At 34.0% G+C, this 23,213-nt stretch overlaps 3 protein-coding genes across 5 annotated transcripts; 1 reads left to right on the plus strand and 2 right to left on the minus strand.

The window, feature by feature from the left end:
* Positions 1-78: 78 nt before the first annotated feature.
* On the plus strand, positions 79-14,353 carry Fim (plastin-2 Fim). The gene is made up of 7 exons (XM_066391403.1): positions 79-294; positions 11,638-12,068; positions 12,124-12,476; positions 12,527-12,856; positions 12,910-13,139; positions 13,215-13,520; positions 13,573-14,353. Exons 1-7 carry the CDS (start codon positions 223-225, stop codon positions 13,744-13,746), a joined length of 1,896 nt encoding a protein of 631 aa, XP_066247500.1. The 5' UTR covers positions 79-222; the 3' UTR covers positions 13,747-14,353.
* Positions 13,960-20,728, minus strand: Hsf (Heat shock factor). 3 transcript variants are annotated; one of them, XM_066391405.1, is made up of 10 exons: positions 20,438-20,728; positions 19,448-19,556; positions 19,214-19,359; positions 17,832-18,038; positions 17,532-17,774; positions 17,424-17,459; positions 17,125-17,286; positions 16,785-17,074; positions 16,098-16,200; positions 13,960-16,037 (listed from the first exon to the last, which is right to left on the minus strand). In XM_066391405.1, the coding sequence occupies exons 1-10, from the start codon at positions 20,537-20,539 to the stop codon at positions 15,786-15,788; spliced, it is 1,650 nt and encodes a 549-aa protein (XP_066247502.1). In that variant the 5' UTR covers positions 20,540-20,728; the 3' UTR covers positions 13,960-15,785. The 3 variants fall into 3 exon arrangements, with proteins under 3 accessions (XP_066247502.1, XP_066247501.1, XP_066247503.1); XM_066391404.1 differs by having other exon boundaries at positions 16,098-16,227; XM_066391406.1 differs by lacking the exon at positions 17,424-17,459 and having other exon boundaries at positions 16,098-16,227.
* Positions 20,729-20,936: 208 nt separating this feature from the next.
* Positions 20,937-22,850, minus strand: LOC136409664 (polycomb group RING finger protein 3-like). Its single transcript, XM_066391331.1, has 3 exons — positions 22,634-22,850; positions 22,424-22,576; positions 20,937-22,366 (listed from the first exon to the last, which is right to left on the minus strand). The coding sequence occupies exons 1-3, from the start codon at positions 22,743-22,745 to the stop codon at positions 21,954-21,956; spliced, it is 678 nt and encodes a 225-aa protein (XP_066247428.1). The 5' UTR covers positions 22,746-22,850; the 3' UTR covers positions 20,937-21,953.
* Positions 22,851-23,213: the final 363 nt, after the last annotated feature.

Here is a 23,213-nt window from a genome sequence, read left to right on the forward strand (position 1 = left end):
CAGGTCATTTTGGAAAATTTGACAACACCGTATTCTGACGGAGCCACCCGAGACCCCAAGTGGGAATTTGTTCGATATTCAATACTTCTCCAATTTAAACGTGACTACGTGACTCAAACGTTAAAACCAGAGAGCGTTGCTAGCAGGCCCGCTCCCGTGCCTTTTGCGCGTTTTATAACCGTGTGACGGAGATTTTTTAGTGGTTTTTGGCATTTTTACACCATGGCGTCCACTGTGGACTCGCATAGATTAACCGAAGAGGAGCAGCAGGAAATCACGGAGAGATTGAGCCAGGTGAGACCGAGTTTTATACCCCAAATGTACCGTTTTTCAGGACTTACATCGATTTTAACTTAACCATACTCGCCGGAGTGTGTTTATGTCTTTGACAGTTGACTTTTGTGTTTCGTTTGTTGCTCATTTGTTGTAGTAACGTAACACCCAATTTTCATTTATTAAATGTTTTATTCAATGCTCCAGTAATAAATAATAGATTATAAAAACCGAAATGCCTAAGCGAAATAGGCATTAATGAACACTTTTTTAGGTGTTAATTATTATTTTTTTTATTAAATTTGATCATTTTTGTTCTTTTTTAATACAAAATGCAACAGTAGATTGAAGTGTAACATTAACTAGTATTGAATGAAACACTGATGTGTTTTTATAATATATGACTCACAATTTCTTACTCATTTCACTTAACCTTCTGGCATTATTTTGCATTTATAATTGTTCAGATTTTTCCTGCTGTGGGCTTGAAGGACCTGCTGGGAGATTATTAATTTTTTGGGTCAATATGGTTTCAACATAAAAAATTTTATTACAGAAAGTTTGTGCCACAAACGCCTTAATATTATAGTCTGGTCTTTGTCCAATGAGTAACCAAATTTGTCAGGACTTTTGCAATGTGTTTACAATAAACTGATTACAGTTTATACCGCACTGATTTATACTGCATAATGTTGTAGTATACTGATTGAGACGTCAATTAACATCTAAATGTCCATAAACATATTGCAAAATATCTCATTGCACAAAGGACCACAACCCAAGAATCATTCTCTGTAGTACCATAAAAGCTCAACAAAAATGTAAGGTACTAAAGTAGAAATTACAAAACTTTAACTTCTTCATTTTCTTGGATAAAATTTTCAAATTCCTCAGATGTTCAATAAAATTCTTAAAGCCATCAGATTAGTTTTGACAACAAACTATTGGAACTCTGGTGAACACAAACAATGGATTGAAATATTGTCAAAATTGTAGCACTTTGACACTTTGATTCAAAAATTTTCCAGATATTTTTTAGTTCTTTAAACCAATTGTTTTAAATTGTCAGGTACAAGTTTTTAACGTAGAATAGCCAAATAGTCAACATGTTTAAAATTATATTTGAAATGTTGAGTATTGTCATTTTTATGAATGATCTCCAGAAGAACTTTTTGTCCAGATTTATCATCAAGTGGCTACCAGTTATTCTTAAATGACAAAATTAGAAGCAAGGCATCTGATTTCAAGTAGATAATGTTTTATAGCTCCACATTAACATCATATCTTTCATTAAATAAGAATAATTTAAATTCATTTTATACTACTTTTGCTGAAAGAACCTAGATATCAAACTGCTTAGGTACATAATTTCCAATTTAAGGATATAGAGTGAGCATAACTTGGAAACTATAAATGGTGGAAATTTGAAATAGTTATACTATATTAAATTGGATGGTCCACAGCAAACTTTTGGTCTGATTCTGTACTCTGCAGAGTAGAATTTGCCTCAGGGAATGGCATTAAAATAATTTATCAATATCAGGGTACTTATATATAGAAGTACCCCAAATTAACCTGATGTGTGCCTAGCCAATGTAAGTGCCCGTTGCATGTTACTCGCCAACCCCTAGTTACTTCAGGTTTAACGCGAACCTGACCACCTCTTTGAATGACACCTTATTTAAATCGCAGGGGATGTGCTTCATGGTTTTCTCCTCCTCAAGGATGTGAAATGCTGTATACAAATAGGTCAAGAGCGAGCCGTGTCCTGACTAAACCGGCAAGAAAATTCTTAATTGTTACCTGCTTAGTATTTAACGTACGAGGGATTGAACTCTCTCTTCCAATGGCCTCGTCTGGAACCTTTTTGAGTGTGTCATATTCGATCGGTTGTTCCGCTGCTCCTGAAATCTCAACTTCAACTCTGGAGCTCAGTTTTCGCCAACTAGTGACAAATCCGCAATGCTGGTTTTAGTTCCACAAATGGTGAATCCGTTGCCCCATGGCGAGGGTGTCAAGGATCTCGTTACCCTCGCGGTTTCAACGACCTGACCTCTTGCGTCATTACCGGTTTTGGCGTCATCCATGTACCAGAACTCTCTTCTCACTTTAATGCCAGTTAAAAACACGTTATAATTTAAAAATCACATGATTTTTAATATCAACATGATTTAGAAATCATATGATAGTTAAATCGTAACACGTTTTAGTTCAAATTATAAGTCGAAAGAAAGCCGCCCGTTTTAGTGCGTTCGTTGCAGTTTTACACTTCCCTAGGAAGAAGTAGGTCTCTGTAGAATGTGCCCTGAAAGTTTTGTTGCCATTAATTCAAAAACCACATTTAGAATTCTATGGTCTAAAGCACTAAAAAGGCTTCATTAGACTCCGTGCAGAATGACTATGGGGCTTGTAATGCCATTTGTTTGAACCTGCAGACGCCGTTGTTGTCTCTCGCTTCAAGTCAACCCCCAGGATTTCCCGCACAAGTTTCTATGTGTTCATAGGGAAAGGCAATATTTTTCACATCGAGTTGGTAACATAGTTATTCCATGATAGTGACTTATCAAGGGTACCTCCCAGATAAGTATTTGATTTCTGTCGGGAGCAGAATTGTTACTTCATGGAGGAACGGTTCTTTCAGGAAGTTTAGTTTCCTACTTTTTTGGTGAGTCAGGTTTTCCTTCTCGCGTGAGCTACGCACTACAGTCAATATATCCTGGATACTGGTGCTAGTGCAGCTGTCTACTAGATTCCTTATGAATATTGCTATGCGATCTGCATTGACTTGTACTTCCATTTACCATAGGGTCAGAGTGGCCAATATACAATCTAAGCAGTGATCCACAAGAAACGGGGCAGAATCTACCTTGAACAACTCCTCGCTATCCTTTAGTTTTAACCCAATCTTCAAATTTTTCCAAAGATGCTTTTAGTTTTCTCAACATAATTTTTCAACATCATTTTTGGTTTTATCTTTTTACGTTTCTCCTTTATGATTTTCTCATGTTCGTTTTTTGTTTATTGATTTCTCTGACTTCTTTTTTTTTGTTGATTGATGTTTTTTATATTCTTCTTTTTTGATTATGTAATTTTTCTCACGAATTTGAACCTATCTATTAGAAATTACTAGAAAAAAACATTATGTTAGTTTTTTATGACATCTTGAAAAATGCATAAACAAGTAAATTTTGTGAAAGATGCTACGTAATATTTTTCCTATCGAGAATAATCACTACAGTTCTACGGTCCTTAGTCAATAAATTTTCAAGGGATTACTGTTGAAAATTTGAATCTAAAACCCAAGGCATCAGAAGTACTTGGTAACTCATTATTAGCTCAATAATTAACACCTCGAATACGTTTCACATTTAGGGAAAACGTGAAGGGCAATAATCAATTTACCAAGCTTTGGTTGTAATTTTCAAATGACTTGGAAATGGACAAATTTTGTGAATTGCTCAATCCATTATTAGGTGCAAGTACTTCGACGGTGACCTGGCAACAAAAATTGTACTGATAAGAAAGAGTCCACTGTAAAAAAAATGTTTTAACTTCACCAGAGGCGTGAGTACGAGCATGCCATTGGATATTTATGCAGTAAACGGTACGTCACTGTCTTTCCTTGAAATACAAATTATTTTTGCATTTCTCCTTTAAATTTTATAAAAATATAATACTTATTTCTTACAATTTAAATGGCTTGAGCTCTTCCTTATGACCCATGATTTATGAGCAGAAAAATGTTATTGATGTACTGCATAATCTGAGTAATGATCAGCGATAAGGTAATTAACTATGAAATGGTGGTTTGTGAAGTATAGAAAACACGCAAGAGAGTTTTTTCTACTAAAGTGCAACGATTAAGTAATTCAAAAATATATAGATATATATTTTTTGTTTTGATGAAAGCCAATGATGCATTAACTTGAATACCCTGTGTTTTTTCAACGTGGAATATGTAGTTCCGCTAATTTTTCAAAATTTTGATCCTATATGTTATATATTATAGTCATCCTATATATTACATCACATTTTTTTTCAATTATTATATTTTCTGCATCATTTGTGCATTTCTTTGTACAGCACTTATTTACTATACAAGTTCAAGGGTGTTTAAATTTAAGGCGTAGATATTCCCGAGAATATTCCATCAGTTTCTTATCATACCTATTTTTCGTATCACTCGAATGGAAATTCCGCCAGAATCATTGACACCAAATTTTCATATTTAGTAAAGAAATGTTTTTGAGATTGTTGTGTCGTCTAGATGCGGGTTCTGGTTTGGCCCGCCTGGGTTAACACCCAAACCGACCGCTTAAAATACCCACATATTCTTCGTAGGGGAACTTCGTGTTCTGAAAGCCAGTACTGTTAAGTACCACCGCGCGTGTGGTTCCACATGTGGTTCTATTTATTTTTTTTCCCATATAGGAGATGCAAGTGCATTGTTTAAGTTTATTTGCAAAAAAGCGTACGTTTTTTGCTTAAGAGTCTTGGTCTGGGATTTATTATCTAGAAAATTCGAACCGAAATGGGAAGGTGAAGGAACCTTAATCAACGCACTTTGCTATATTAAAAAACCATTAAAAAGTTATAAACTTATCGCGTATATTAGGCCCAGAGATTTAACTGAACTTTCAGAGTGCTTCGGTGCTAAATTGAACACTTGATGTTATTTAAACGCAGCAGCGTAGACGTAGACTCATTTACCATGCCCTCTCTAGTGCACCCACCCTTGAAAAATATCAACAAGCACATGTGCTTGATAAGGGAATTCTAGGAAACCCTTTCGTATGGATGAAGAAGTTTTTGTCGTGGTCCAAAAGGCGACTTCGGAGCTGTGACTGTGACCGCAAAAATGTGACCCACGTTGAGCTTAATAAAATGCAAATGATTCGTATTCGTAGTAATGAATGGCCTGTTATGTGAGTCAGAACTCGGACCATGTTGTTTGCCTTTTTGTATCATCATTGCATTCTTTTTAAAGCTTATACCACAAACTGTATAAAGTGATTTCCATGAGTTAATTACTGTGCTTTAATTCAGCTTACGAATGCGTAATTATTCTATATTGTTTTGTTTTGTGCAAACATTTCGAACTAATCGATTTTGTTGCAACTTACCATGGCTACCAACGAGTTTCGTAAAACACTGTATAAGTAATTAACGTAAATATTATCGCCGATTCCGTTCTAGCTTGTTAAAAACCTTTGTGCATATCTTGTAGTTATCGATTATTTACTTATGCATACGTAGATACATGTTTGCATTATGTGCTAACTTTAGCAGAAACTGTTGGATGTTGTGTGAGCGGAAAGATCCCCACACGGAAAATATTGTTCTTCTGCCGGAGCCGCCAATTTTGCGGTTTGGAAAATCATTTGCGTGGGCTAACCATATGGTTAATGCTAGAAGGAAAAATTGCGATCGCGAATATATCACGCATCCCGCAAATAGGTACTTCTCACGCTTTTCGTCTTATCGATTTATTCTCTTAAGCCTCTAATCTATTCACACAATTATATTTATTATACTATTAAACTAATAAATACACAAAATGTGGCCTGATTTATAATTGGAAGTTTTATTAAATACTTCCATAGTTGGCATGACTAGTTTGTCAGACACATCATCGAGGCACTAACGCACAATTCAAAAAATACTGGTAGGAACATACGTGAGGCTTATCGCTCCTGAGTGTCAAAACATTCAATTGAGTATGTATTTTTATGTAAGTTGCTTTAAGATAATTGATTTTCTGAGAACGTTCTACGACAATTCCTTTGATAACATTTAGAAACCAACGAATTATTAACAAAACAATATCGCCATATATGGGAAAAGAGATTACGAATTATCACATGGGATTCATGATGATGTTCACAATTATCTAAGCGCACTGATGTTTCCTGCCGGCAATTGCATTTAAGTTAAGATAAAGGAAAGGCCCTTTCGTCGAGTCTTGACGCGCATTGTTATAATTAAGCCTGTCCATTTTCGCCCCTTCGTAATTTTTAGTAGTTTTATCAATAAAACCTAAGAGGATCAAGGTTTAACCGAGAAGTAGGTTTGACCTTAACCGGCAACGTGTAAATACAGCGCAAGGTTTTCCAATTATACCGAGTGTATGTATATATTTTGCTAGTGCCTACTAAGCAGATGATTGCGAGAAAAATAATGGTCATAAAAGTGATTGAATTCCCCGTTTGTGAGATTAGTCACGATGAACGAATCTTGAATTACTTTTTTGGAAAATAACGTTTTCCTTTGAAATTATTAGATCTGAATTGATATGAAATCAACAGTTCAGGATTGTAAGATATTTATTTTCGAGACGACGAGCTTCGCGAACAATGGAAATTACATCGGAAGCGGGTAAATATGTGCGTTTTTGATGCAACACATCGTCAACCGATTCACTCGGATTAAAACAAGCCGACTACAAGATAGAATGGTGCATTGTAATGGACACAAAAAAAAGCATGAAAAGGACGTTTAATAATATTAATTTGTACATTTCAAAGGTTTTACTATGAATCTACCATATGGGGATCCACTTTGGAAGTACAAAAGATAACCTTGCCTTCGCCATCGACAATAATAAAATTGTCTCATTTCGCTGATAAATTCGGATTTCAAGAGGGTAAGTAAAGGAGTGTATTTCACCTTTGAAATACATAATTTATTACGTGCTATTAGATAGGCGTTAAAATGCAGTTCAGTGTCGCTATATTTCTATAATGTTTATGACCCCTAACAAAGCGATTTAGTGATAACTGGCTGTGTTTTGTTTTATCCACATTGCGTGGGCCTCAGACAGTTCTCATTTGAAGTTAACGAAATGAAATAATGATAGGCAAGGACGAGACTCGTTTCTGTAATGTATCTGTGTTTCTGCAATTTCCAACATCCGAATTTCACTATGAAAGATGTAATAAAAATGATATCCTAACGATTTTTATGAGTTTATTCGCCGGTGATTGTCCTAATATGAATAATCTCAATTATAAATGTTTTACACCAACCTCTATTATTATCACCGCCAATTTTTTAATTTATGTTCATAAATTACGTGATTATGTAACTGCAGACTTGCATGTTTTGATAGGAAATACCTGGTTTTCGAGTTGCAGTCAATTAATCCACGCACATGATTAACATGTTCCAATTACGGACCATTGTTCATATTATATGATTAATCACTTGGTCCCACCTCAATAAGTCCCTAAATCTTGATACAAACCGCAACACGTATTAAAGGAAATAGATTATTGTGCACAAACAAAAAGTGTGAATGAAAAAATTGGTGTCAGTGAGAGTTTCAGAAACTAAAAGAGATGTGACAACTCGACTTGTACAGAATTACATTAGAACTCATTGAGACGATTAATTTGAGGTATTTTTTTAAGGCAATTGCTCCACGAGTTCCCAAGATATCGGCGCTCTAAGTTTGAAAAGTGAGAAAAAGTAAGTAGCTATCCTCCCCCCTGAAAATTTCTATGCCTTAGAAATGCATTTTAATAAGGATATAGGTACAACAGTTTTCCGTACGGTAATTGCCGCCAGATATGGTGCGGGTAAGATATTTGCCAGAAGCGAAGAAGTAAATTATACATATGTATTTGCCAGGGCATTTTTGTAATCAAAATTTTAAATTCTTTAATATTAACCAGCAATTTACCGGATAGATTTATGGGCAAGTTATTTATATTTTTTCACTGATGGGCATATAACCTTCTCTTATTTATACTTTCTCCAGTTGTCTTCAAATTTAGACGTAATTTCAATTTCGTGTTCGTTCTGTAATAAACCTAAACCATTGCTGTACGCACTCAATGTAAATTCGATAAACATATTAAAAGTGAACGTGACATAAAGCGCCTGAAGATGATAAAAATAATCAAAATCGGTTTTTGATATCTTGACAAGGTCATTGAAAATTTAAATGAAAAGTGAAATCATTTTGTCAGTGTCTCAGTACTTCATAATTGAACCTTCAGGTCTGCCTGTTTTTATTATTTTGCGATTGCTAAACTCCTATAAAATTCTTAATAACCCTCGTAAATACGTAAAAGAAGTTATACTTGTAAATTGAGGTACTTATGCTGATAACAGATTTTGCCACAAATAAGTAGGTAATAACTTAAAACATTTTCTTTTTTAGTCCTAAGTTGCGCCATTCACTTTCACAACGCAAAGTAAGGCCTTTCGCATTGAAATTTAATCAGATAACACTCAAAGCAAATATCATCTTTAACAAGCACGTTTTCACGGTTCACATCAAATAAAGCAACATAAAAGTAAAAATATTAATTTCAATAAAGTGTTTGTTTGCATTTTCATTGTGACCTCTCGCAAATCGCATTCTGAACCTAAAGCCTGTTTTACACTTTTTTTTAATAAAATTAATCTGATCAAATAATTGACAATGCAAGAAAGATAATGGAAAATACATTTGGAATATTAGCAAACAGATATGGAAGCTTTTGCTGTGCTATTAAGTTTAGAAAAAGTTCAAAACACCGCATTAGATGGTTGTGCATCAGGTAATTTAGTAAGGTCTGAAAATCAAAGTTCAAAATTCAAGGTCGAGGCTGTCAATAACTACACTTTTCAATTTTGTTTTTTTAATCGGGGTGGTAATAAAACCAGTAATGATAATAAGAAACAAAATATGTATGTTTGGAAATGTATATGAGCAGCTAATGCGACAATCAGGGCGACAGCTCATTTCAATACGCTGCTGATTTTGTTGTCAATTATTGCCGTTCCATTTTCTCTAAAATTGAACTTCATCAATTGCTCCTTTTCCCCAACGAAACTAGCTCTTCAGTGAATAAAATTTGATGAAATATGCGGGAAAATACTCGCTGTTTTCAGCTCAGCGCAGTCTAGAAGGATCAGTCATTAAGTACCTTTCACTTTTAATTGAGCGTAACATACAATTTTGTCTTTTTTTCAAAAATTTCAGTTAAAATTTGATATTTTTGACGAGAGAGATACAGATGGAGCAGCATAGACGCCATTGCGTACCAAAGCGTTATTCTTTTGTTTGCAAAGCTTCCTTGACACTCTTGGCAGGAATGATGCTGTGCCTAAACTAAATCGAATTTTAAAAACACCATTTCGCCTGTTTTCAGCTCGTCTGAGTCTAGAACTAACACGCATCTTATTCCTTTAACTTCCAATTAAAAAAAAAAACAAAACTTTAGTTTTGTCCTTTTTATCAAAATTTTAACGAGTCGATATTGACGACCGTATCGCTTAAATGTTTAGTTTCTAAAGCGTACTCGCTACAAATAATCATGAAATAACCCCATTTTATTTCTTTTTTATCGGATATAAATCGTAACTTAGTTGTTCCCTGTAACCACCGCTACAAAACCTAATTTTTCCCTCAGTTTCATAAATTATTTAACCCCAATTAATCTCGAAACAATCTAATACAACTTCTAGCCCAAAGTTTGCTCTTAAGTTAAGCCACATGCCCGGAATTGTTTTACTAAGAGTTAATTTATTGCTCCAAGTCTAGACCAAGGTGCAAAGTTGTAAATTATTCAAAAAGATAATGATCAGCGATCGCTGCTTTAACGTTGATTTTAGCAAGAAATTTGAACCCAGCGACATTTGCTGAATCGCATAAGTACTTCAAACCCACTATTACCTTGATATAAAGCAGTTAAATTTTCCTTAATAATAATGGTTTCACGGTACATGGCTGTAGGTGTTGGTACATAGTAGCGTAACGAAGTCAACTATCTTTAGCATCCATTGAAATGATGGTAGCAGATCACGTGACTGGTGTATTCACTGGGGTATTATAAAAATCTTCATTCGAACAGTTCCTTTGGTCGTGAGAATTTGGTTTGAAACAATATAATATAACGCAGGTCGGTATTTACATAATTAACACAATGTTTTAAATCAGTTCCCTTCGAGACAATCCTAATAATTAAAATACCTTTCCCAGGATTGCAGAGAAAATAAAAAAGTCTAGCTGGAAGTTTTCTTAGCAAGGTTTTAGCCGAAGATGCCGGCACGCGGTATCTAAACTTTAATTATTCATTACATATTCGTGTTACGTAACGTATAATTTAAAACAAATTTCTATTTAGGCATACTTGCGTACGTATACAGGTCTCGTCAGTTGTCACACATACGTTTAACCGCAAATAATCGTGAAGGAATGGTAAATAACACTTCTCCCATTACGTACCTGTATCTGTAGCGTACTTTGGGACACTCCTACCTCTAATTTAGAAAGGTACTCAGCCCATTTTTGGAGTATAATCCCCCAAGTAAGGATCGTCACAATGTAATTATGAATGACTGACCTTTTAAGATATTGTTGGTGCTCAGTATACTCAACTTCCTATTTTGAAGAATTAACTGTAAACTAATAGGTATGATAAACATCGATAAAATATACAAGGCGTCTTTAAATTAAGTTGCAGTAATTTTTTCCAGCAATAACAGCACCTAAAGCCTTTCCCCTTCCTTCAAATTTGCAATCCTACCCCCTACTCGGTGCTCTTTCGGCTTCTATAAATCTATTTATGTTTCGCAATAATCCATAATACTTAATTGAAATCATAGATTACCATAAAAGTAATATAGACTTAACCATCCCATTTAAAATACATTCCTTTGTTAGTCTAGATTCTAAAGCATCTTGCTTTTGCAGATCATATAATTCATGTCCTAGACGCCCATTGTAGGTATAAAAATGCCAAAAAGTCGATTTAAATAATCTAATATTTCAGACGTTTTAGGGATAATAAATATATAAGATTATCTCATGCATTTTATAGAAATTTTGTATACGTAAAGGCATTAAAATTCTGATGAATGATCCTCTGATTAACCTCACAGTCGATAAAAAAATGATGTCACAAACTTTTGTTTAGCTTATCAGGGACTTATAGAAATATCGTTAAAAAATTGTCTCATGTGTGGATAACAACACTACACACTTTGAGAAATCTCAAAAGCTATATTTTTAATCAATGAGTATACAGGACGGACAATTATAAAAACACTGTGAACCTAATCTATACCTTTGTACTAAAGTTAAGATGGCAATAATTACCAGCACTTATATACAGGCATTTCCCAAACACTGTAAACAATCCGTGAAAGTACTTTTTAGTTGCCTATTTGAAAGCAAATTTCCGCAACAAGGGATTACACATCTTTAAGCCGTTTGCCTGTATTGTGCATATCCGGGCATTGGTGATAAATTTGAACGAAATAAACAAAGGTGAAAGTGTTGACATAATACCTTGTCTTGAATAATTGAACGATTTACGTCACACTTTCATGAATCATTTGGAAACTATTCCAATAAGTCATTTTTTCTTTCAGATCGATAAAAATGGGGACGGACACATCGACTTAAAGGAACTGAGAGAAGCCCTAGAAGTATGTGGTCTCAAAATCGCCGGCTACCAATCAAGGCTGATAGAAGAAGAGTTCAAGAATTCCAACAAAACCAAATTACGCGGCAAACTAACTTATGAGGAGTTCATAAAACTTATCGGAGACCTAAGGGCAAATGACGTGGCCAATACGTTCAGAACGGCCGTTTCAAAAAGAGAAAACCTTCAGCATTTAGGAGGGACTTCACATGCCTCCAACGATGGAACTACACATTCCGTTAGATTAGAAGAACAACTGGCATTTTCGGATTGGATCAATTCCAATCTTCAACGTGATCCTGATTTGCAGAAACTGCTTCCTATTGATGCCGAAGGCAAACAATTATATGACAAAGTCAAAGATGGTATTTTGCTGTGGTATGTGACCTCTATATTAAACATTTAGAAGTACGTAAAGTATATTATCTTCCAGTAAAATAATCAACCATTCCTGTCCAGACACAATCGATGAGCGAGTGATTAACATAGGCAAATTGACCCGATTTACCAAATTAGAGAATTTAACTTTAGCACTCAACTCAGCTTCGGGAATTGGTTGCAACGTAATTAACATCGATGCCCACAGTTTAGAAAAGGGAACTCCGCATTTGGTTTTGGGCCTCCTTTGGCAGATTATCAGAATCGGTTTGTTCAACCAAATCACCCTGGAACACTGTCCTGGGTTAACCACCTTGTTAGGAGAGGACGAGAAAATTGACGATCTTATGAAGCTTTCTCCAGAGTCCATTTTAATCAGATGGGTTAATTATCATCTGGAACGTGCTGGTAAGACGTTACCTTCGATTTTAGGTGAATACTTCATTAATAGATTTCAGGCACACACAGAAGGGTAACCAACTTCCAAAGTGACATTACCGACTCTGAAGTTTACACATATCTATTGAAACAAATCGCTCCTGCCGATGCTGAAGTAGACATGAACGCCTTGAACGAGAGAGATTTACACGAGAGGGCTGAGATTATGTTGCAGCAAGCTGCCAAATTGAAGTGCAGGTCTTTTGTTACCCCGCAGGATGTTGTTAATGGAGTTTATAAACTTAACTTGGCTTTCGTTGCGAATTTGTTTAATAACCACCCTGGACTGGAACAAACCAACGGAACCATCGATGGCTATGAAACCATCGAGGAAACTCGCGAAGAAAGAAGTAAGTACTTAGGATTTTTAGACAAGTTTCCTGATAATTGAGAGAATTCATAGCTTATAGAAACTGGATTAATTCGATGGGTGTTACCCCACATGTGAACTGGCTGTATTCAGATTTGGCTGACGGATTAGTTGTCTTCCAATTGTACGATATCATAAGTCCTGGAGTGGTGAGTTGGAACAGAGTTCACAGAAAGTTTGCTAATGAGAGAAAAAAGTTCATGGAGAAGTTGGAAAATTGTAACTACGCTGTGGAGCTGGGCAAGCAAATTAAATTTTCATTGGTAAGATTTTGGATTTGCCACATTAAAGGTGATAAATGAAAAAAGAATAAATATATATATAATATGTATATATAGGTGGGTATTGGCGGACAAGACATTAACGAAGGCAACGTGACGCTCACTCTAGCTCTTATCTGGCAATTAATGAGAGCTTATACCCTTTCAATCCTGTCGCAATTACACGAGTCCGGAAGCCCGATTGTGGAAAAGGAGATCGTGAATTGGGCAAATGCTAAACTTGCATCTGCAGGGAAAAGTACTTCTATCAGGAACTTCCAAGATCCAACCATCGCCCAAGCCAAAGTTGTAATTGACCTCATTGATGCTATTCGGCCAGGAGCTATTAACTATGACTTAGTTAAAACTGGTGGAACTGAAGAGGTGCGTTTGCTGAAACAACGTGATGTTAAATAGTGATCGTTGTTTTTTACAGGATAACTTGGCGAACGCCAAATATGCAATATCAATGTCACGCAAGGCTGGAGCCAGAGTTTATGCCTTGCCAGAAGACATCACTGAGGTGAAACCAAAAATGATTATGACGGTATTCGCGTGTCTGATGTCTCTGGATTACATACCCAACATGGACAATGCCAAGCGGCAATAACTACTTTCCTTAATTTATTGTTTATTTTTTTATTTTATTAGTAGACTTATTCCGTTATCATGATGTATAACATTCCAAAATAATTTGTCTTTGGTTGCGTTTACATTCGTATTTGAATATAGTTTTGCATTTGGTTATTATGTATATTTGAAGAATGTAAACATTTTGTTTATATTAATATTACTAGTCCCAAGGAAAGTATTACATACAGTAATTTACAGAGACATTCCTATGTTTCGGTTATGGTGCAATAAAATTTCCAGCCAGAGGCGTAAGAGCGACACAAACACGCACGATGTACAAATTTCTTTTGTATTTTATATTAAGAGACTTCATATGCAGTTGTAATTAATTCAAATCTTGTATTTGTTCATTCGTATTTATTGGCTCTGATGCAATACCAATTCAAGTGCCATTTACATCATAGTCTAATAATTAATTTACGGATTATGTAAAATAGTATTACAATTATATTATTTATACTTTTGTGTAAATTTATAACTTTTTCATGTACCCTGGTCATTTACTCTGTGAAGAACATAAATCCGTTATCTTATCTGTAGTGAAATTTTTTTACAGAAATCTTGTAATACACCATTTTCAAATACTTATTATGGTCTACTCGTGTCTCTTTTGTCGATCTACAAAATTGTATACAGGGTATCCCAAATGATGTGAATTTCATGGGGCTTATAAAAAAAAAGGAAATTTAGAGAACACCATTTGATTGGTACATACATATATTTCATATGATAAGAGCGAACACAACACCTAACAGCAAAACTAACAAAGGTAAAAAAAGTCAAAATGATTGGTAATTCACTCCACAGACTCTCGCTTAGCCAGATGAAGAGGTTCGATAGGAAACTCGGCATTTGTCTGGATACTGTAATGACTTGATGAATGGGGTGTTCGCTCTCGCAATCAGGTCGTTCGGCCAAAAGTGCCTATGTGACGTAAATGTTCTTCTCAAATAGGTGTGCATCCAATTGCCATGGAAGGTTTCTCAATTTTAATCGGTTCGATGATTTCTATATTTTGGGTGTAAATCCAAATGGTCATCCCCAGTACACTTTTTGCCGTCACTCGTAAAAACTACTTTCCCCTTAGACGGGTAATGTTATATTCGCAAAAACGGACAAGAATTGGAAGGAGATGCTGACTTCTGTTAAGATTCTCAAAATGTCATGTAGGGGAGAATCGATAACATGATTTTATCCAAAGACAGATAGGGATATGGTAATGCAAAAGGCAATGCCATGCGGTAATGACTGGCAGCACAATGATTTTTTACGATTATGACAATAAAAATCCAGTCTAAATCCGCACATATTTGGATTATTAACGATCAAAATGAAACGAAAAACAATTTTGGCTACAGAAAAAAAATTGGGTGGATTAAAAAGCATCGGCTTCATATTATAACAAACAATTACGTTCTATCACATGACGGTTCATAAAAATTTCCAAACAAAAAAATATGAAAGATGTTGCTTCCCTAATTGTAGAGCATTTTTGTAGGTATACATATAAATACAATTTCTACAGAAAAATTATAAACCTATTTTATAATTATCAATAGTGATCAGGTAAAGGAATTTCTGCACTAACACAAACTTGTCATCTCTAGAAAATCAGTTAATTGCGGTTCAAACTAATACTTTCGCCAACTGATTTGTGTTAGTTCTTTCTTACGTTAATAAATGAAAATAATCTATTTGGCTTGACAAGAGAAATATTAATAAGGCACCAAAAATTTAAATATCACATATGTACCTATTTCCTTGAAAACTGCACCGTTTACCCGACCACCTTTTAAATGTGTGAATATATTATATAAAAATATTGTTACTCCATATGGTGATAATTAAAAAAAAACTCGCTGTAGGCGATGAACCGTAAACATTGGGCGTTGAGTAAGCCATTTGCTATTTTCAATCAAATACGTGATTGATAAAACAGACAACAAATGATACTTCAACGCCTACTTAACTTTTTTTAATGATCACCCTGTATTTGACTTGAGCTTAACATATAGATTATGACTTACGAGGAAACAAAGGCTCGTTTTTCAAAATTTTAACAGGGGTGTTCAAACTACTAGAAGCCTGATCGGGCGGAGGTGCAGCATCAGTGGTTAGGTTCGTTCCATCGATACACAAATCGTCATCTAGCAGTTCTGTAAAATCTATCACGGAAGGTTCATCTTGATTTTCTGGAACGCCTTCTATTGCCGTATGCAACTTAGAAGGAAGCGCAGCATTGTTGAACGTATCGTTTTCAGAAAATAACTAAAAAATTATAATTATTATGTCAGAGGAACAATTAAATTGATTTATAATTAATTATACCCCAAGTAAGGTATTTGCATCAAAATTGTTGCAGCCGTTGAGGATATCTTTCAGTTGCTCTAGTTCATTTTTAGTACTGTCTACATGCAGGTCCAAGTCGTTTCTGAAATAATTATTAGTACCCAATGTACTAACGTCATGAGCTTAATAAATAATATGTATTAATAATACATTTGTCAATGTGAAAATTAAAGCAATAATAAGCACCGATAAAAATTCAAGATTTTGTGTCTAAAAAGACCCAATCCACGTTCACGATTTGTAGCGGTATGTAAAAGGTGTCCCAAATTCGACAATCTTGGAAACCCTAAAAGATATAATGGGGGTAAAGTTGGGTATATGGGTACTTATCAAGTTATACTTTTGAAAATTCGAGTTTCGAACAAATTTGAAACCCGATAGAATCGCAAACTGAAATGTTTATAAGTATCCAAATATGTACCTTTTACCTATTTAAACTAAATCCACATCGCATCTTTTATATTATATTCCCGAGGTTACGATTGTGAGCCTCGAATTTGGGCCACCCTATACAGGGTCATTCAAATTCACCGTCTCACCCATTCACATGAGACCAGTCAGATAAAACAAATGTTGGAGCTTAAAATTGAGTATTAAATGAGCTTTGGCTTGTTTGATTGCAAATTCTTTCGGAAAACAAAAAGACTTATTGGCATGTAAAATTACCCTGTTGAAATCTTAACAGATGGTTGCTTCCTAGCTACTTGCATAGCCGTAGGAGTAGAGCTGCTTGTAGTTGATTTCCCTGTCTTTATGTTACTTCCATTCCCAACACTTCTTCCACCGGAAGCGTTTATGGCAACATTAGACGGCAATGGACTCATATGGCTTCCAATGAGTGTGTCGCGGTTGTATGGATTTAAAAACACTTTTTCTGCAGGATTTACGTTTCTTTCCAAAGTGTTCATTAATTCTTCTTCATTCCCAGACATTTCATCGATAGCGTCTTCAATATTCTGAAAACATTTTTGTTTATTTAGAACAGTGACTCAGAATCAGTACCAACCACAAATTCGGGTTTGTCCCAGAAATCTGAATTGTTAGTTAAAGGTGATTGTTGTTTTGCGGTGGTTAAATCACTTTGAATGGTAGCAGGAATTGGTGACGGTGCAGTTTGACAGGCTGTATCTTGGCTTAATTGAGAATGGGGCGTAACTGGGCTGTCAATCTACAATTTCCAATATTTTCAGATTACATGATTGTTCCAAAAATGATCATAGACAAATATACCCAACAAAAAAAAGCAAACGTGGTAATGGAAACCATTTTACAACATACAAGTGATCACGAAAAAATGATTCGTACCTTATTTTTCATTCCTAAATCAGACGCACCCGCATCCTGAATTTTTTTAACAACAAATTAATACAGTTTTATTGAGCTAAATGAAATAGTATAATTACTAAAACTCACCAAAGGTATGTCTTCTTCTTCAATAACTGAAGCTTCCTCTAAGAATTGTTCAGGAGAAAGTTCAGATTCTATGTCCAGTTCATGAATTGTTGGCCCACCTTCGCTGTGCTGGCGATTGTTCTTTCTAGGCTTGTTCTTTTTTACAGGAGTTTCAGGAAGCATCAAAGGCTTGCATCTTTTAACACCTACTCCCACTCTTGGAGTCGTGGCAGGCGTTACCAATGTGGCCAAGAATTGAATGAGCTACAAATAATGAGTTTATGGTCATGCAGGGTTTATCAAATTTAATTTGACTATCACCTTGTTCACAATCTGCTGCTGTTTCACATGCTTTTGGCGAAGAATCGCTAATTCTCTCCACAAAACTGCATTTTCTTGCCTCATTGCTGATAACTGAGAATCCACACTAGTTTGCCTGCCCCGAAGCTGTTTAACATCTGTTAAAACTTTGGTTAAATCATCTGTGCTTACAACTCCTGGATCTTCGTGGGGTTTGGAAATTTTTGCCTAATGATTGTTTTGCACATTTCATATGATATTGGGAGAGAAAGTTTTAAGATTATACAATTGTGGTCAACTAATTACAAATGATTACGCCAAAACAATCTGTTTCTAAATATGATTTAGAATTTTAAATATATTTGACTTTTTTCTCATTTTCATACCTCAGTTCAATTGATCACTTTTTATTCATAGTAATTACGTCCAAAAGCATTTCCACTCCTCAAAAAATAGAAGAGCTACAGTAAAATAATTTTCAACATTAAAATAATTATTCTAAAACTGTTGTATTATCTAGTAAGGTCTGTATTTGCGATTGTTGTTCTGCTGATACACCCAAGTAACTGGTAAATATACTTAGGAGAATAGAACCATATAGTTTTTAAAAATATCTTTGTATACACCCTGGTCCATAATGTCATCAATTTTTACTAGGGGTCCAATACCGGGCTAAAAAAGTGTCCCAGCCATTTTATATTTTCACCCTGATGCTTTAAAATGATAGTACTGTATTTTTTGGATTATTTTCTTTCTCTTTCGGATGTCTTATGTACTCTCAACAATCAATTTCGACGCTATTACTTTTGATTCTATTTGACCACAAAATCGTTTTCTAATCTTCTGTTCTGACCAATTATGGTTCTCCCTGGCGAACTTCACTCTAATCTGGCGATTCTTTTTAGATAACAATTGTTTCTTGTGTAAAAATCGGCCAATTAACTGATAATTTATCTTCCGTTTGATGTTAGCAAAGAAATCGCAGGTTATAACAAGAGCTCTCTCTGGATGTCCTCTTTGTCGTATGCGTTATTTCTTTTTGATGCTCTTGTTTTGTTGTGGAACATTCTTCTCGGTACCATATCTTTTCATACGGTTTAAAGCATGAAACATCATTTTCTTTGACCAGTTTAAGTGATTTGAAATTCGTTTATAAATCAAATCACATTAACTAAAATAGTAAATTACTTTACCTACAGCAATATTACAGCTTTTGTTTCTATCCATAGTACAATATCACTAATTGCAGAAATATGGATTTGAAACTTTACACTGACAACTATACTTTGAGGAAATGAAAATGATTGATGACAATTAACATTTGAATAACTAATACAATAATTGTTAGAAATGTTGAAAGGGTGGTTTATAATTAGTTGGCCACAACTGTAAGTACCAAGTACCTTGCGTTTAATTTCACATAGCTTTTCAGGCTTTCCCTTCTGAAAACAAGGATGATAAAATTGATAGGTTTGATCATCCTTGTCAGGTCTGGTACAAACCACACTTGGGTTACCAAGTATGTTGTTAGTGATCTTATGGAATCCATCTAAATATAATAAAATAAATTGATTTTAGAATTTAAAAACCTTCAAATATTCTTAAATAGCTTTTTCAGTGATAGAAAGCACACTTACACAAATTTAGTTGCCTCACAAAGCTGCTCATATTGTTGTGCTTATAATACAGAGGCAACAATTCATACCAAAACTGAGTCTGATTCTGAATACTGAACGTATTTCCTGCCTGTGGAATATATATTTATTAGAATATTAACTTTTTACGTTACTTAATGTTAAATTACATTTGGACTAGATATACAATACAAGGGCAGTTATTGATAATTTTACTACTAGTGATCGTGCTTTAAAAAGTAAAAAAATATAGACAACAAGGAGTAATTTTATCCACAAAAATTAATTGCAATTATGCTTTATTTTAAGTCACATTTTTTCACCAAAGGGGCAGTTGTTGATTTTTTCCCCATTTCTCCAGCACTTGGTAAATTCGATCTAAGATGATTTTACAATAAGTATATGAAAATTTCAGAAACCAAAACCAATTTCATAATGCATATTTACAGCACATTGAAAATCTTTAAAAATGACAATTTGTTCCCTTTCAGCAGATTTTGTATCTCAGTCTTTCAGAGACAGCAATATTATTTTGTTGCTCAAAACAAATGTCATTTTTAAATAAGACATTGGGTTTCTTCATTCTATGAAACGAGACTTTGTTTTAGGGACAATTATAAGTATAGACATTTCCATTGCGTAGCACACATAAAGGAGGGCTAATTTTTTTCCTTGATTCTTCTTTAATTGTTCAATTTTGTAATAATTAATGTAAATAAAATAGACACCAAATTTAAATGATGCTATGGAATATTAGCTATAAGAAACTGACATGAAATGTCAAAATATATAATACTGCTAAATCTATTCCATACTTAACTAAAGAGTTTTCGTTTACGTATATCGTGATATGCAAGTTTTCCACAGTGCTGCCTTAAATATAAGTAGTTCTTAACTATTCTTTCCTTAGGATATTTGCTGGGGAAAAGGGCATGAAATCGCCAATTGAAACAACTTCTACGTTAAATATCTTGCCAGAATGTTGGCAATTACCTCGTTCCAGCAGATCAGATGATCTGTGGTTGGATCGTTAACCATTTTCCATAATTTGCCTAAAAAGCCTGGAATATTTGCAACTTCTTGATAAGGGTGCATGTTCTCTTGGGTTTGATCTTCGATCAAATAACGTTTGTCGTATTTTATAGTCGTAACGATTAAATTTTACGTACGTAAAACGAATAGAAAACGCTCTATACTTCGTCAATTCTTAACTAACTTTTTGTATTTATTTTTACCTATTGGAAAATTAAAAATTTTCTACACAAATATATTTGCTTTGACATTCGGTAGTCATCTGTCATAGAAATGGACGGATATTAATGAAAAGAAAAGTCAAAAAGAGTAAAAACAAAAATTTTATTAATACTTAAGACTGGACACACGGCAACGTTGCTATTAGCGCGTAGTGATGTTTCTTCTTATATACCCATAAAATATGAGGATGAAAATGATATTAGTATGCCACACCATATAACTAGCATATAAAAATTCATTAGCGTAAAAAAATATCTATTACAATCAAAGTCACATCACAATATAGATTATTACTAGTACTAACTTATGAATCAGGATATAATTAGAAAAATATGTGGAGTTATTTTTAATAACACAACTTACTACACATCTGTCTATCCTTTTTAAAGCAAATTCTTCTCCAAATTATTAATTTAAATTTATACATGTACATTAAATTTTTAAGAACGAAATTTCCACAATCTTTATGTAATGTTTGATTTGTATAAGCCTATCCCTTTAATTTTATTACCAACTATTAATCTTAGATGATACTAAAAATTAAGGCCTGATTGTATATCTAATCCTAACATGTTACATTTAAATCCAAGTTTGAGCTTTAAGTTTGAAGTATGATAACTTGTTTTGAACTTATTGAGCTTAAAAGTAAAGAATAGTTAAATTGAGTGTTTACATTTTCGTCACTCTGTTTTGCTCAATGTTTGGAAACTTTTCTCTCAAAGAAAAAATAAATTTTAATGTTATCATGTAGTTACAAAAAGTACATCTTTGAAAACTGTAAAAAGTGCAAAAGTAAATATCACAGAATTTGCAAAATTACAACAGATTTAGCATGACTGTTGGCTGGAAGATTATAACTTATCATCCATTTTGAAAACTTTGATTGGTCCCTATCATTTTTTAAATCAATCAGATTTAATGATAGGGATCAACTTAACAGAGATTATTATTTCTGAAAACCTTTTATATTAGCTGAAAATGTTGTAATTGACAGTGTTCTTATTTCTCTAAACAGATTGCAATATGAAAAACCTTTTATTCCAAAATTCACCAAAGTCAACACTAGAGGTACCTCAAATACCTCTGTATTTACCATTAATCTGGTAGTATGTTTAATTGAATTTTACACATATAACCTACCAGATAGAGACATGGTAGATTTTGGAACTTAAAGAAACTTATATTAAGTATATGTACCATAAGTACCCATAACAAAATTTAGAAAATATTTTGCACATACCACTCCAAGTATATCTCATATATCAATCCTTGGTCTATACTGTAAAGTTAAAGGTGGATTCTGAAATCTCCAACGTGTAACATAAACGAACTTAAGGGTATGATCTTTTCCTAATAGTTCATCATTACAGAGAATATCAATATCTTTGTATTTATCCATTCCATTAAGTACTTTCATGGCAACAAATTTCTTCAAATGCAGTATTGTTGCTTGAGCAGAACATCTTATGAAACGCCTCTTCAGCGTTTTCAGACTAAAGCTAATGCATTCCAAACAAACATTAACTTGTTCATCTTGTCTATGATAGTCAGATTCTGCATGAGGATCAAGTTCATGTTCTGTATTATTATCCCCACTTGTAGGGGGTATATCTTTTGGATTTGGAAGTCTTCTAATTTTATAAAACTGCTTTTCACTCTCTAGTTCATCTGTATAAAAAGAAATTAATTCGGAATTTTCTCTTAGATTAAACTTGAACAACTCACTTTTTTGCATGTCAGGCACAAGTTTATATACGATATCCTGCATCGTTCTATCAAAGCTAATATACTGTAAGGGATGTGACTGATGAATTACTATTTTACATGTTGGACAAGTGTTATTTTCTTCCAAATGCTTTACTAAACAACTTTTGCAAACTAAAAGAATGATATCGTGTCAAATGAAGTAGATTCACAGGTACCCCCAATACTTACAGGTATGTAAACATTCTGTCACAGTTGTGGCATCTATTAAGTATCCCTTACAAATCTTACAACTTATATGGTTATTTAACGTTTTTAACTTTATTTTCCTTTCCATTATCATAATTTCCACAAAAACATAATTAATGTATTTATATGTTAATAATTTCCAAGAGTTAATAAAAAAGGAAAATAGTTGCTAACCTTATTTTGGATTATGCCAAAATCGATTGACGCAGTGGGCGACGACATCTGGGAAACTGATATGAAAATACAACAAAATCTAAAGATATACACGGTGCAACATTGGAGCACTATTTTCTTCGACCATTTTTTAATTTCTTTCAATGTTTGAATCTACATTTTGGAGGGAGCTTAAAAACGAATTTAGCTGAAATAAAAATTCGAATTTTAAATGTTAAGTAATTTTGCACTCTTAGCTCAAGTTAACCACACAAAAAATAGCAACAAAGCCTTCCTTTCATTAATTCCTTTCAAGGTTTCGAGAAGGTAGAATGTATGAGCTATGAGCTATGACAAACTTTTGACAGATTGCACGTGTCATTAGTGGCATGTTGTTTATTTTCCTCCT

This window comes from Euwallacea similis, chromosome 6 (genome assembly GCF_039881205.1).
Source record: "Euwallacea similis isolate ESF13 chromosome 6, ESF131.1, whole genome shotgun sequence".
NCBI classification, from domain to species: domain Eukaryota; kingdom Metazoa; phylum Arthropoda; class Insecta; order Coleoptera; family Curculionidae; genus Euwallacea; species Euwallacea similis.

What these genes read in the sequence shown, in the direction of transcription:
- Fim (XM_066391403.1), top strand. Translation starts at nt 223, where the DNA reads ATGGCGTCCACTGTGGACTCGCATAGATTAACCGAAGAGGAGCAGCAG. An exon ending in AAAGATGGTATTTTGCTGTG is followed by an intron (nt 12,069 to 12,123) that starts GTATGTGACCTC and finishes ATTATCTTCCAG; the next exon opens with TAAAATAATCAACCATTCCT. An exon ending in GGAAACTCGCGAAGAAAGAA is followed by an intron (nt 12,857 to 12,909) that starts GTAAGTACTTAG and finishes GAGAATTCATAG; the next exon opens with CTTATAGAAACTGGATTAAT.
- Hsf (XM_066391404.1), bottom strand. Translation starts at nt 20,539, where the DNA reads ATGCACCCTTATCAAGAAGTTGCAAATATTCCAGGCTTTTTAGGCAAA. An exon ending in AAGAAGAAGACATACCTTTG is followed by an intron (nt 17,460 to 17,531) that starts GTGAGTTTTAGT and finishes AAAAAAATTCAG; the next exon opens with GATGCGGGTGCGTCTGATTT. An exon ending in GGGACAAACCCGAATTTGTG is followed by an intron (nt 17,075 to 17,124) that starts GTTGGTACTGAT and finishes AAATGTTTTCAG; the next exon opens with AATATTGAAGACGCTATCGA.
- LOC136409664 (XM_066391331.1), bottom strand. Translation starts at nt 22,745, where the DNA reads ATGATAATGGAAAGGAAAATAAAGTTAAAAACGTTAAATAACCATATA. An exon ending in GACAGAATGTTTACATACCT is followed by an intron (nt 22,577 to 22,633) that starts GTAAGTATTGGG and finishes TCATTCTTTTAG; the next exon opens with TTTGCAAAAGTTGTTTAGTA. An exon ending in TGTGCCTGACATGCAAAAAA is followed by an intron (nt 22,367 to 22,423) that starts GTGAGTTGTTCA and finishes CTTTTTATACAG; the next exon opens with ATGAACTAGAGAGTGAAAAG.